This window comes from Capra hircus, chromosome 14 (genome assembly GCF_001704415.2).
Source record: "Capra hircus breed San Clemente chromosome 14, ASM170441v1, whole genome shotgun sequence".
In the NCBI taxonomy this organism is placed as follows: domain Eukaryota; kingdom Metazoa; phylum Chordata; class Mammalia; order Artiodactyla; family Bovidae; genus Capra; species Capra hircus.
This window is the reverse complement of record NC_030821.1, coordinates 58,744,493-58,758,070: the sequence shown is the minus strand read 5'-3', so window position 1 is coordinate 58,758,070 and position 13,578 is coordinate 58,744,493. Positions and strand designations below refer to the sequence as shown.

Sequence of the window (13,578 nt, the reverse complement as noted above, 5' to 3'; positions counted from 1 at the left end):
CCATCCCACCCAGCCCCATCCCCCACACCCCTTCTAGCTCCATGTGGTATATAGCAGCTTCCCACTCACTGTTATACACGTGTATGTATGTCAATCCAATCTCTCAGTTCGTCCCACCCTCCGCTTCCCGCTGTGTCCGTGTCCCTTCTTTATGTCTGTGTCTCTGTCCCCACCTTGCAAATAGGCTCATCTGTGCCATTTTTCTAGATTCCACCTATATGCGTTAATATATGATACTTTTCTCTGAGAACCTGGGAATTTGCATTCTTTGCTATTACAGTGTATCAGAGAAAGATGTTGCCACTTCTTTTGAGTTAAAACCAGAACCTCTGAAGAACAGCAGTTGAATTAGCTGTGTTAGTGTTTTCCAGGGAAACTGAAGCCATAGGATACTGCATACAATAGAGATAGAGATTTACTACAAGAAATTGACTCACACAACTGTGGAGGCTGACAAGTCTGAAATCTGCAGGGCAAGCCAGCAGGTTGGTTGGGGACTCAGGGAGGCTGGGGACCCATGGAGAGCTGATGCTGCAGGTCGAATCTGAAGCCATCCGAAGGCAGACCTCCCTTTTCCTGGAGAATGGGTTTTTTCTCTTATGGCCTCCAACTGATGAGATGAGGCCCACCCACATTATGGAGGGCAGTCTGTTTTATTTAAAGTCAGCTGACTATAAATGTTAATCACATCTAACAAAGAACCTCCATAGCAACAGCTAGACCAGTGCTTGACTAGACCAGGCATCCAGTCTGGATACCACAGACAAGCCGAGTGGACACATAAAATTAACCATCATGCTAGTCAGGAGTCAACATCTTCAGTAGACAGATTTATTATTGACCTCTGTGTTGAATAGAAAGCAGGTGAAGTCGAGACATTCTGGGCTTGGTTGTTTTTAGTTCTGGCCTGAAACCGCCAATATTTGATCATTTTTGATCTACAAAAAAGGGTACCTGGGTACAACTCAATACCGCATTTACACTTTCCCACTGTTGTAACGATGGTGTCATCTTCATTCCAGTGGTTCATCAGGGAACCAGCCTCTTTCTATAAAGCTGACTCCTTGGGAACAGCCCAGGACTTTGCATGAAGACGTGCCTTCTGCTTAAGAAATGCTCATTTAAGGAAAAGTGGCAGCAAAAACTCAAGCTGTCTATAGTCAGACTGAAGTTTTCCTCCCCTTAATGATAAATCATCAGTACGACCTTTTCACCTAACAAAAACCTGAAGGAAGAAGTCTTTCAGCCCCACTGGATCTATGGTGCAATGCTTATGCTGAATGGTTTGCTTAAACTACACTTCTAATTGCTTTTCCATAAGGGAGAATACACCTTAAGTGAATTAACCCCAAACATCCTTTTTCAGAGTATTCTGACTATAAAAAGCAATAGCATTTTCCCTTCTATAAATAGTCCTTGAAACATTTCATATGCAGGAATTTAAATAAAAATGTATGTAGTGTTAATGCTAAGAATTAACAAAGAAATGCTTTTAGATTTGCTGGAATTAAGTATGTGAAAAGAGGAACTGCCAAATGGGGCGTCACTGTGCGTTTTCTTTACCTCTCTGAAGGTAGAGAACCTCAGGACAGGAAAGTCAAAGGTGAAGAAGCAATTTCTCCTATCATAATTAAAGAGGTGCTATGAGAAATCAAAAACAAAATTTTTTTTCCTGCCACTGGTTCCTGGTCAGATTATTAACTGGATTTTCAGAATTAATCTCTTTCTTTCAAACATGCATCACTGTTTAACTGATGAATTTGAGACAAAATGACATCTGTGAGCTCATCACTCTAGTCCAGGTGAATGGTCAAGGGAGGGTTTTCAGCAAAGTTTTAGACAAGTAGCCCAAAGAGAACGTCTAAAATGATAATTTACAGGACTAACAGACAGTAAATGCCAAAGGAATGCTTAATGCCAATTTTATCTCATATGAATAAAAAACATGATTGATCTATACATTCTAACAGCCTTTGGGAGATTCTTTGAATTCTCGCCTGGATTAAAGTTTTGATGCACAACATTTTGACTTTTTTATTTACAATTTCTATCCTTCCTTTCAAGGTACAAAAGTTTTAAGACAAAACAAAAGAAACCCTAGAACTTTACATTTCAACAACCAAGTATTGTCATAGAGGCAGCTATTAGAATCTTATATTTATCAAATGAGAAAATATTTCAAATTCAAAGGGAAAAAATTTTATACCAAATAGAAATTTATCATCTGTTATAATTTCAGGAAGATCTACATTATCTAAAGCCATTCTATAATTTTTATTCATATATTTTTGTGGAGTTCACATATCTTTTTCTTACAGCAAACATAACACTGTAGGCCATGAGAAGCTGCAGTACTATTGTTTAATTAGCAGCAAATGAATATTTTATAACTGGGTAACTGGACAATAAATAGCCTGCTTCTTTGGATGTGTATGTTTAAAATGTAGTCTCGCTGCAGCTTCATAATGTGATTGCTATTTTACAGAGCTTATACACACACAGAAAATATGATCTTTGTCTATATTTTATACAAACACAACAGTAGTTTGTGAATACATTTTAAGTACATGATATACAGGATAAGCCACTTGATTTCCCGGTATCACAGAAGAGCGAATTTTAAATGCAATAAAAATATACAAAATGCAGCCTGGAATGCAGTTTCTCTTTTCTATTTTGACTCAAAACTTTATCATCAGAACATTTTTCGAGTACTAGTCCAAACACTTTTTCGTCAGCTAAAAATACAATTTCAGCAGTCCAGCTTATGTTCAGGCATGATGCAATCCATTTCCGAATGGATGCCCAGTTTTTGTTAAATTCAAAGGGCTGTTAGTAACGTACAGCACATTCTTCACTCCACACCATATTATAAAGCCCATGTTTCTTTCCGAGTCACGGTCACCTTTGTGGACAAAGCTGGGTTTGTTCTGGTATAACATTTGCACGTCCAAGGTTTCCTTTCGCAAGTGCACATGAATACATTGTGGTGGGTGGTGTAAAAGTCTTGTTAAAGACAAATGAAGTCACAGTATAAAAATATATTGTACACCTTTACACCTAATGTAGTCCTTTTTTTTTCCTATGGATAAAAAAAAATACGACTGAACGAGACAGAGAAGTCTGTAGCACCATGAAGAGTTGTATCCCAAGTTACATTAGCAGCATGATCCAACAGAATATTGAAGGAGTGTTTCTGAGAAGATACACATTCATTCTGGGTCATCTGTACCACTGAAGCTTATACAATGAAGTGTTTTACACATTAGCAATAGTTCTGTCCTTTCTAAGCTTGGTAACTTATCAAAAGACACTGCCTTCCATCCTTAGAGGTTGACAATATTGCAGAAGGGCCGGGGGTGATAGGAACGTGCCTTGCCCGTTGTGGGTCGTATCATTTGGATGTATATAGGATCAGAAAGGAGCTCTGCATGGGTTCTCAGCACAGAGCTACACAACACAGCTTAACATGGATCTATGGGATCACCACAGATTATCTGTGTGATTGACATGGCTGCTGACACAGTGTGAGAGAAGTAAGACAAGGTCTCAACGTAGGCACTCATTTCTCAGAGGTTAACAGTCTGCCATTGCTAATGAAGAATACGTGACGTCTAAAAGATCTCCTCCAATGTCACCTGGATCTCAGTAGGCTGGAAGCAACTTGGGTGAATATGTTTTTTTTGTATTTTAACTTACATACTGGGAAGACAGTGTGTTTTGAGACACGTAAACCTTGTAAAAAAATAAACCATTGTAAAACCTTATGAAAAGACACACACTGATTCTGTGCAATATAGCAAATTGATAAGAAAACACTGTAAAACTGTACCTGTTTAAAATACCGTCTACCATTCTTGAACACAAAGCATTATACATCAAAGGCCTATATATCTATCCTCTAATGGCACTTGAAACAAATTATAATAAGTCTTAAAATAAAAGGCATAACCTATAAGAAAGTTTTTCTGTAAAAGTTTAGATTCGTTTTGAAAGTGCTATATCTTGTAATATGTGTAGTATAGAGGTTGACCAAGCTCTATTTTTTAAAAAAATATTGGCCTATATATGTGTATTGCTTACTAGATGAATAATCCTGAAATATGTACTCTTTAACATTCATTATTAGCTTAATAAAGCAGTCAGCTCTGGCTCATGTTTTCAGTCAGTATATGGTTTTTAAAAACCGCTACTGTCCAAATTAACACAATATATCACTATGTTGCACAAGACTAAGAATCAAACACAAGCAACACATCGGCAAAAATACATAGTTTGGAAGAAACACCTACATGAAATTAACAGGTTGCACAAAGAGTAGCACGTGATCAGTCAGGACATGAACAACGGAACTTGGTAACAGGGTTTTAAGATGCACATTGTAGCAGTGACCAGTAGCTATCAAGGTGATGTTCGGGTCCATCCGTGGAGAATATTGCTTATAGTGTCAGTATCCTTCCATGCCGTGCTTCGGTATCTGGTGACCTTAATGTGTACAAACACGTGGAAAGTCAAACTGAATGAGGTTCAATGTCTTGTCTGAGGTCCAAATTCTAAACTGAAATATTTTTACTCAATAACAATCCCTTTAAAAAAAAAAAGAAAAAAACAAACCCAAGCAAAGGCACTACTAGAAATTTTGAGGATGATGATTCTGGCCACTGGAGAATGAAAACAGAATTGGCAATCATTATTTTTAATCACAGCCAGTTGACATCAAAAGTGTCAATTTTCTTTTTAAGGAAAAAAAAAAAAAAAAAAAGAGCCAGTTCGGTGTTACAGCCTTGTCAGACCATTGTGCAATTAAAATAAAATGAGTCTACCTCATGTTAATAGAGATTCTCTCAAAGGGGGTTTAGTGACCACTATAGTCAGTTTAAAAAATGAATGAGCAGAATTCCCTCTTACTTGGAAGTGTGATTTTCAAGTCTGTGGGAAAGCAACAGGCAAAGGGGTGTGTACACGTGAAAACAGAGTCCACAATTTCAGCCCTGGTGCCCTGGAAGGTATGCTGGGCGAGAATTAGGCTAAGTGTATATATATATGTACACCTACATGGCGCCATTCCCCATTTCCAAAATGCTTTACTTAATAAATCCTGGTACTCCCTTTTTACTTTTTTATTAGCAGTGAAATACAGCCCACTAAAAGGCCAACATCTCAGTTCATTCATCTGACTTCTCTTTAAGCAAATTTTAGTCAAAAAATAAAGTAGTGCTTCCACACTTGTGATTCGTGATTTCTATTTAAAAACAGGTTTTCTATTTATTTGTGCTCTGTCACCAAAATTTTTTTTCTTTTCTTTTTTTTTTCCTCTCGACGGTGATTAAAGCAATATTGAACACTAATCATTCAACTAATGATTTAAGTAAGCAATCTGTTTCATAGAAACTAGAGCGGGCAGCAACACAGCAGAGCTAAAAGCCTACTTTGAGAGCAAACAGTCTCCTAGGCAAACGCTCAGGAGCAGTTTGAAAAAATTTTAAATGTATTTCCTTATTAACATATATAATTTTAATGCCTTTGGAACACACTTTAATAAAATGTAACTTTTAATAATAAAATTTAAATACATACGTATAAAAACTACTGCTCCTGGGATTTTAAAAAAACAAAAACAAATAGGAGCATGATAAAAATACTGGAGCCAAAGCTCCATACGAGAGCAACTCTGATTCTATGAAGTGCGATACACGTGTGTGTACATACATATAATATATAGTGAAACCCCCATTTACATTATTACAATTTACATCTCTCCACAAATTATACTACTCCCCAATAGTTTAAATAAGGTATTATATTCAGTAATCTGCACTCATCTTTAGAACTTCTTGGTAAACATGGAAATCCGCAGTGATAGCTGGCCCTGTCAAAGGGAAGAGAAGCTTCCACACAGGGCTCATGAGTGCTCAGAAATATTTTTTTTTTTAAAGAGATATATACTCTTCTATATAAACCCTCCCTCCTCAAACCCACCCCGACAGACAGGGTCCCCAAATAAGGTGTTAACAAGTGCTTAATAAGATATGTTTCTTAGGTTGACGCCCCAACCAATTATTAGAAAAATAGAATAGTTTGACCTTTGAGAAAATGTGCTGGTTGTCTAAGGTGAGGAAAGCCTGTAATAACTACTGTATTCACTGAACACCATGCACTTGTTATTGTTCACATCACCTAAGACAGTGCTTGTTTTACTGTGCTCTTCTCCCTCCCTCTGCAAATTCAGCTTCTTTGTGACCTTCCTCCCACTTTCCCAGTGACTTGTAAAAGTGGGGTTTACTGTATATACTTTTAGTCACTTAAATTTTGTAATCATTCCTCAAATGGTTTTCGAACGCATTTAACTTTAAAGTCTCTGTCCAAAAACAGCAGGGAAAAATGAATTAACACTGAATGAGAAAGATACCACAGTGCGGCGGGTGGGGGTGGTTGGCGAAGAGGGTTGTTCTGTTTTCTGCTTTTGGTTCTCAGGGAGAGAAAACTGAATCAAAGGGAGCAAGAAGTAATGTAAGTGTTAAGCTATGACTTGACCCCTCATTTCCACCCTGGCAACAGGGGACGTGGTTCCCAGACAAGTCCCTAGCAGAGTGGCAGGCCTCGCACTGGTCGCCCTGCCTGGGGGGTCACACCCTAGAAGATGGGACAACCCCCCATCCCGGGATAAGCACACCTGTGTTCCCCAACAGCTCTGGACTCTGGACCAATTGTGCAGTGAGAAGCCAAGGGAAATGGCTGGCTGTCCTCGACCTACCCTCTGGCCATGAAAGGTGGAGAAGATGAAAGAGACGCACCTAAAGACTGACGCTGAAGACTCTTGACACCATAGACTATTTGCATGAATGCAGGAAAGGCAGCAACAAGGATTAAACATGGCAAACATCCTGTGTACTAATTTAAGGCCAACTCTTAAGTAACATGGACTGCCATGTCACCTTCCTCGGGGGTCTCTGTTTGCTACAAATACTGGTGCGCTTTGTGTCTAGGATTTTTCTTATATGTGCATAAAAAAGACAGCAAACATCTGAGCCAGATAATAGCAAGTCTTCAAAATATACTGACCTGAAATTATGTTTATATCTAAGAAACATATGCTATGTCCCCAGACTGGATTCTAAATTCATTTGAAGCATTTCCTTATTAATCCATTTAGAGGCTAGTAAAATTTTTTAAACTCTCAGGTCATTCACGTACGTTTTAGAAAACTTACATTCTGTAGCAAAATATTTTTAAGGAGCCAAATGTCAAAAGGTAGAGCCATTGATCTCAGACAAAAATGCAAAGTTTAAGATCTAACAGTAAGTCAGAACATGGGATCTGTAAGACTTGACTGCTAATAATGGCTTTCCTATGTGAGAAATTGTCTTAAAATATGACAGTTGGCAGTGAATCAGGACAAAATACCCAGGTAAACATAGCTGAACACAAATGGTTCTGAAGCTCATTTAAAAAACTAGTTTCTATTTTATACTGGCTTAATGAAAATTGGTACTATACAGAAGCAGAAACTGTGATACTGTCTTAAAGTAGGCACTAAAACCAGAATGGTCAGCTAAGGCAGGGCTGCGCGTACGTTTCAGCCATCGATGCGCACGTGGGGCTCTACTGGAAAGCCTGGTGGAAACGGGGCAGGGTTGTGCTCGTGCTCAGACTACTGGTGAAGGCTGCGGACAGCGAGTGCAGAGAGCCCAGCCCTATGGTGCTGGCAGGATCCGGCAGGTCCTGGCTCTGCGGGGGGAGCTGAGACACGGAAGAGTGTGCCTCCTCCTGGGAGTAGCTCATCCCCAGGCTCCCCACCGAGATCGGGTTATAGGGAGGGCCATTTAATGGTATGAAATTGAACAGCTGAGAGAAATCCAATGCTGGTGTGTTTAGGGGGTCACTGATGGAGATGGAGCTTTTGGACAGGGAGAGGTCCCCCGTGCTGTCCTCCAGGGACCCAAGCTGCGGCTCCAACCCCAGTTTGGACGAGGACGCTGGAGAGTCCTGGGAGGAGGAGGGCATGCCGCCCTGCAGCTCCATCAGGTAGCTCTCAATCTCCCCCTTCAAGGGCTGTTCTTTTTCGGGAATAGAGATGGCGTATGAGGTAGAACTGAACGGGTACTTGAAGGAAAGGTGGTGGGAGGGGTGGACAGCATCCATGTCTATGGGGCACGTCATGCCCAAAGGCAGGGTGGTGATCATCTGGTGGGCAGAGCCCGAGCTCTGCACGGACTGGAACGGAGTGTTGTAGAGGTTTAGCTGCAGCGTGCTGGGGAACGGCTTGGACAGCAGCTCGCTGGAGGGCAGCGACATCACCGGGAGGAGCTCGTCCTTGATGGGCACCGACACGTTGCAGGTGAAGGGATCCAGGAAGTCCACGGGCTCCGTCTTGACCTTCAGGAGCTCCTGGTTGTGGCTCTTCTTCATGTGCCGCGTCAGGTGGTCCTTGCGCCCGAACCTCTGAGCGCAGTACTGGCAGAGGAAGTCCTTCCTTCCCGTGTGCACCACCATGTGTCGGCGGACGTCCTTGCGCGTGTAGAAGCGGCGGTCGCAGTGCTCGCACGGGTGCTTCTTCTCCTTCACGCCGCCCGCCGACTTGCCCGCGTGCGACTTCAGGTGCTCCAGCAGCACACCGGTGCTCTCGAACGTCTGCAGGCACACCTTGCAGGTGAGGTCGCCACTCGTGGCCGCGTGCAGGGCCAGGTGCCGCTTGAAGCCCAGCTTGGTGTTGTAGCTCTTGCCGCACTCTTCGCACTTGAACGTCTCTTTGTTGGGGTCGTGCGTGTGCAGGTGGTTCTTCAGGTGGTCCTTCCGGTGAAACATTTTCTCACAATAGTTACACTTGTGGGTTTTCTCAGGAGAGTGCGTAGCCATGTGCCTTGAACACAGACATATTCTGTCAGCATCATGGTAAGAATGGCCTGGCCTCCCTGTTCAAACGGAAGCTAAGCTGCTAGGCTAACACAGACCTGCCCTACTCACCGACACTCTCTAACTCACTACGCGTCTGCTACAAAGGGTACACACCTAAACACCACAGACCTGGAATCATCTAAGTCGCCACTTTAGTTCTCGCTGGTTTTTAGTGATTGCAAATGCAACTGAGCAAGACAGAATATACTCACGTTAACGTCCATACCCTTTCTCTTGCAATTTCTTTGTACAAATGGACATTCTACTCTCGCTTAAGCATTGCATTAAAAAAGATCCAAAAGCACTAACACATAAAAGTCTGTGACTTAGAATGCTAAAATGTCTAATCTACTTACACATTTCTCTCTGCAAGTCAGCGGAAAGAGGTGGATACAAATATATACGTTAACAATGGCTTCAAATAGCCAACATAATAGAAAATAGAATCTGAAAGACAAATAGAGTTTAATACCTTTGTAATTTGTACTTAGAAACAAAGGCTTTCGTGCAGTCTTGTTGTATGCACTTGTAGGGCCTCTCTCCTGTGTGAGAGTAGGAGTGCACCTTTAATTTCTCAACACTGTTAAAGGCCTTGTCACACAGTTGGCAAGGGAAGTTTTTTCTTGGTTTGGTTTCACCACGCTTACGTTTCCCTGAAGGGACTTTCTGGGTATCTCTTACTTCTGACAAATCACCAGGAATGACAGTGGCCATCGCAGCCTAAAGCAGGCCTTCTTGTTGGACACTTGGGAACTGCCCAACTCCACTAAATGATTTAGCTTTAGGTGGCTTCTCAAGTTTCATGTGGTCGTAAAAGAAAGCAAAAAGGGACTGGAAAAAAAAATAAGAAACAACTAGTTTGTAACTAGATTTAATTTTTAGAAGTTTTACTTGCTATGTGATGCTTTCGAATTAAAAAAGAAAGAAGAAACCATAAAATGGATTCAGCTGGTCTAATGTAATATCTGTAGGCTTCTTTTATATTTGTCAAAATACATATTAAGGCATTGCTCAGAATGAACAGTTCACAGATCCCCTGAGATCCCACCTGACAAACGTCGTACTCAGGGAGGGCGGCAGGGAACCCTCAGGAATCATCAAGACGTGACACGGAAAGTAGCATCATTAAAGCTTCACTTTTTACAAGGACCCAGAGAACATAAATCTCGCTGAGAACATAAAAATGTTTCCGCGTATGTTTTAATGTCTAAAAATCCTCTTAATTTGTGCGAGGCAGCTCTAGTCACAATTTGTGTCATAGAAAAATATAGATAATCAGCCAAAAACTCTTTTAGGCACCTTGTGAACCATTCAGTCCAGGGAAGGAGTTCTTAAGACAGAGATACCAGAGGCCTGAAAAGAGTTGGAACTCATTGCCCAAGGTGAAAATCAATTCTTTCCCTCAGTGTCATCACACGAAGAGGGGTTTCTGACTCAAGAGTAGAAATGACTTGTCTTCAGGACAAATATGCATTCTTGAGGTGGTGAAACGTTTTGGTGTTATGTTAGGTGAGGGTCATGGCTCCCTGTCTCTTGGGTGGAAGCAATGATTTGGTTGAAGTAATTTTCCCCACCGTCTTTCACGTCACAGAGGAAGATGCTGTTCATGGGGCACCCAGGGAGAGCAGATGAGCCAGATACAGGGGGCTAGTCTCTGACACACCTGTGACCTGTGAGAGTGGTAAGTACAATACTTGTGCAGGGGTACATCAGTGTGGAGGTGTCAGTTTGAAAAAGGTGGGTCAGAGTTTCAACTCATTATCAGGGCTTTGAGAAAGAAAGAATGAAATGTATATCGTGTATGGCAAAGACCATGTCTACGTAAAAACTTAGATTGACTGAAACATTTGAAAACTTGTGGACAAGAGATAGTAAATATTATCAACTGTATTTCTCAGAGGAAGAAACCAGCTCCTCAAAGATCCATTTGATATTAAAAAGGTAAACGATTCCTCAAGTTCATGAATGCTAGTTTTTAGCAGGGTACTATATTTCTAAGAGACACAGAACTGATAACACCGGCAACCTCTTTCGAAAAGATCTGATTTTAAATTGAAAATTGGCAGGTGGCTAAATGTTATCAACTACTGATCAATTGGATTTCTCATCCTATTATATATTCAAAAAGCAATGAAAACCAGTTTCTTTCTATCACTTGTGTTTTGGCATCAGACTGACCCTTGCCCTCACGAAAAGTGGATGGACTTAACCTGTATTTTTGTAAAATTAAGTGTACACTGCAACTGATCCTATTGTATTTTTAATATAAAGGCTGTCCCTAAACAGGCAAAATACAGCAGTCATCTGCTCATGTGACTAAAGTGTAAAGCATGGACATGAGTTAATCGGTGTCTGATTCACATAGCCTTTCTTCTTCAGTAGGTAGACACATCAAGGCTTTCCTTCACGCCTAAGTTTCCTCTGCAGTTTAAAAGTGACATTAACACTTTTTTCACACAACAGCAGGGTGCAAATTCAAGTTCCCACATACTGTGGAATTATGTGAGAAATAAATATCAAAAGACATTGGAAAATAACCCACATATTTTCAAGTACAATGTGACCGTCACCAAGAAAGACCTTAGACTTGGTCATCAAAAGCCTCAAGAAGGTAAAAAGACTGAAAAAACACAGAGGGTTATTGCAGAGAAGAAAGCATCTGCACCCAGCTATTATGTGAAAACTGGATAAATCTTAATTACATTGAACTAGTGCACAGTGCTTTTTGGGTAGACTATATCCTTCCACTTCTCTATCTATTCATTCTATTAATTTTTAAGAGTTTGCTATTTTGAGAAACTCTAACTAAAAACTATCTTATCCACTTAAAAATTGTAGTATGTATTAGAACTATATGTAACTCTGTTCTGTATTTTCCAGGTCCCCTGTATATGTGTGATCATACTTTTCATAATTTAAAAAATAAAAAAAATTTTTTTTAAAGTGACATTAACACAATTAATGCAACTGACATCACTACTGCTAACACAATGTGTTCCCTCTGGTTTTTGATTTTTCTGAATCTCAAGGGCCTGTTCCTGTTATACTTTCATTTAAGACACAGCTTCTCTGCCTCTCTCAGAAATATTTAAACAGCTATTCTGCTGTAACCAATAAAGACAATGGAAGTTGGTATAAAGCATTCTGCCAAAGCAGGAAAAGAGAGTTAATGTTAACTATCAGATTTCCTAACATGATGCTTTTGTGCATCTATTTAGAATGGTGTGGGAAACAAGCTGTTAAATTTTGCAACTGTTAAGTCAACATGGAATACAAAGTATCTAAATCCCCATGTATAAGTAATATCTGAAAATATTTCAAAGACTGGTCATATTTTGCCATTATCATCTTAGAAGAACCCAACTATAATTGGGCAGAGAATTCCAGTTGAGAAAAACAGTTTTTAAGTTACTGAAAAAAATGTACTAAAACTGCACCAAGATGCAGCAAACACTGATCCTATGAAAACTGGTGACACTCAATGTGGAGTAACACAAGAATTCTGTTATCTTTGGATGTACAGACTGAGCAATGAAGAATTGCATATTTCAAATATTACACTTTTCTAAGACCAGCTGAAATTTTTTCATGGCTAACAATATCATTTAACTCAATATATTGCAAATTTTAAATTACTTACAGTGCATTTAAAAACTATAGGATAAAGTTGTGACTCAACATTGTATAAAAATCCAAATTCATAATATGCATATTAACCAAATACTTCAAAGATACATGCATAGAACTGTAGTGATTTTTGTTCAATGCATACCTGATGATGGATGGACGAAGCCTCAGACCTTGATCTTAGCCAGTCCCATTGACTCTTCGTGGAAGAGAGCGGAATCCAGTCCTTCCCATTTTGGCCAACCTATGAAACAAAAAATAAGCATGGACTACACTCTAAACGGAACCAGTCCGTAAGTGATGGAAAATACGGGATCAGAGAATGGCGATTTCATGACACATGCTTTCATTCAGTATTTGGCTGTAGAGTCATGCATTAATTTTTACCAGTTGCAAATCTTTATTAGTTCTGAGCACATTTACATGACCAAATTAAGGCAGAAACGAAAAGTAAGACAGTATTACCTAGATAAATGGCATCTTGTGATGCTGAATGACCCCACACTTTCCCCCAAATTCAATTTTTTAATCCTCACTCGCCTATTCAGAGAAATGCCTGTTAGGGTGACTAAACCAAATGGATCAAATTTTCATGAAGCTAAACACTACTCAACAACAGACAAGCTCGGTTCTCTCCTGGGGACAGTGCACCAGCAGCCTGCGCTCAGAACAACAGCGGGCTCCCTGAGGAGAGCACCTCCCAAGCTCACACTGCCCATGCTTGCGCAACATGGCCTTCTCTAAGCTGCAAGTGTGTTACCTGCAATAGCCCCCACTGTATTTCCCAGGATGCTGCAAGCGCTGCTGACATGTGGCAATAACCTTGCACTCCTTAGATTTCAAAAGCATGCAAGGGAAGTTAAATATAGGTTTCCTACAGGAGAAGGGGTGTTTTAAGAGATTGATGTTGAAAAATCTTAAAATATCTTAAAAATGCCTATTAGTAGCAAGATCCTTAGTAGACTAAGAACATGCATTAAAAAAAAAATCTGCTAATAATTCCTGATTGTACAAGTAAATGTGAAAAGAACAAATAGCAGAAATGGTCAAAGAGAA

General features: G+C 40.2%; 1 protein-coding gene across 4 annotated transcripts in view; it reads right to left on the bottom strand.

Annotated features, from left to right (window-relative positions):
* Positions 818 to 13,578, bottom strand: part of PLAG1 (PLAG1 zinc finger) — a 51,581-nt gene continuing 38,820 nt past the window's right edge. Inside the window, exons 2-4 of one of the 4 annotated variants that reach the window (XM_013969222.2) lie at positions 12,668 to 12,766; positions 9,368 to 9,726; positions 818 to 8,860 (exon numbers count right to left, since the gene is read on the bottom strand). In XM_013969222.2, the coding sequence (XP_013824676.1) occupies positions 7,603 to 8,860; positions 9,368 to 9,609 (1,500 nt within the window). In that variant the 5' untranslated portion in view covers positions 9,610 to 9,726; positions 12,668 to 12,766 and the 3' untranslated portion in view covers positions 818 to 7,602. Of the gene's footprint in view, positions 8,861 to 9,367; positions 9,727 to 12,667; positions 12,873 to 13,578 lie in introns of those variants that run through there. The other 3 variants (XM_018058497.1, XM_005688991.3, XM_018058498.1) reach the window with 3 other exon arrangements.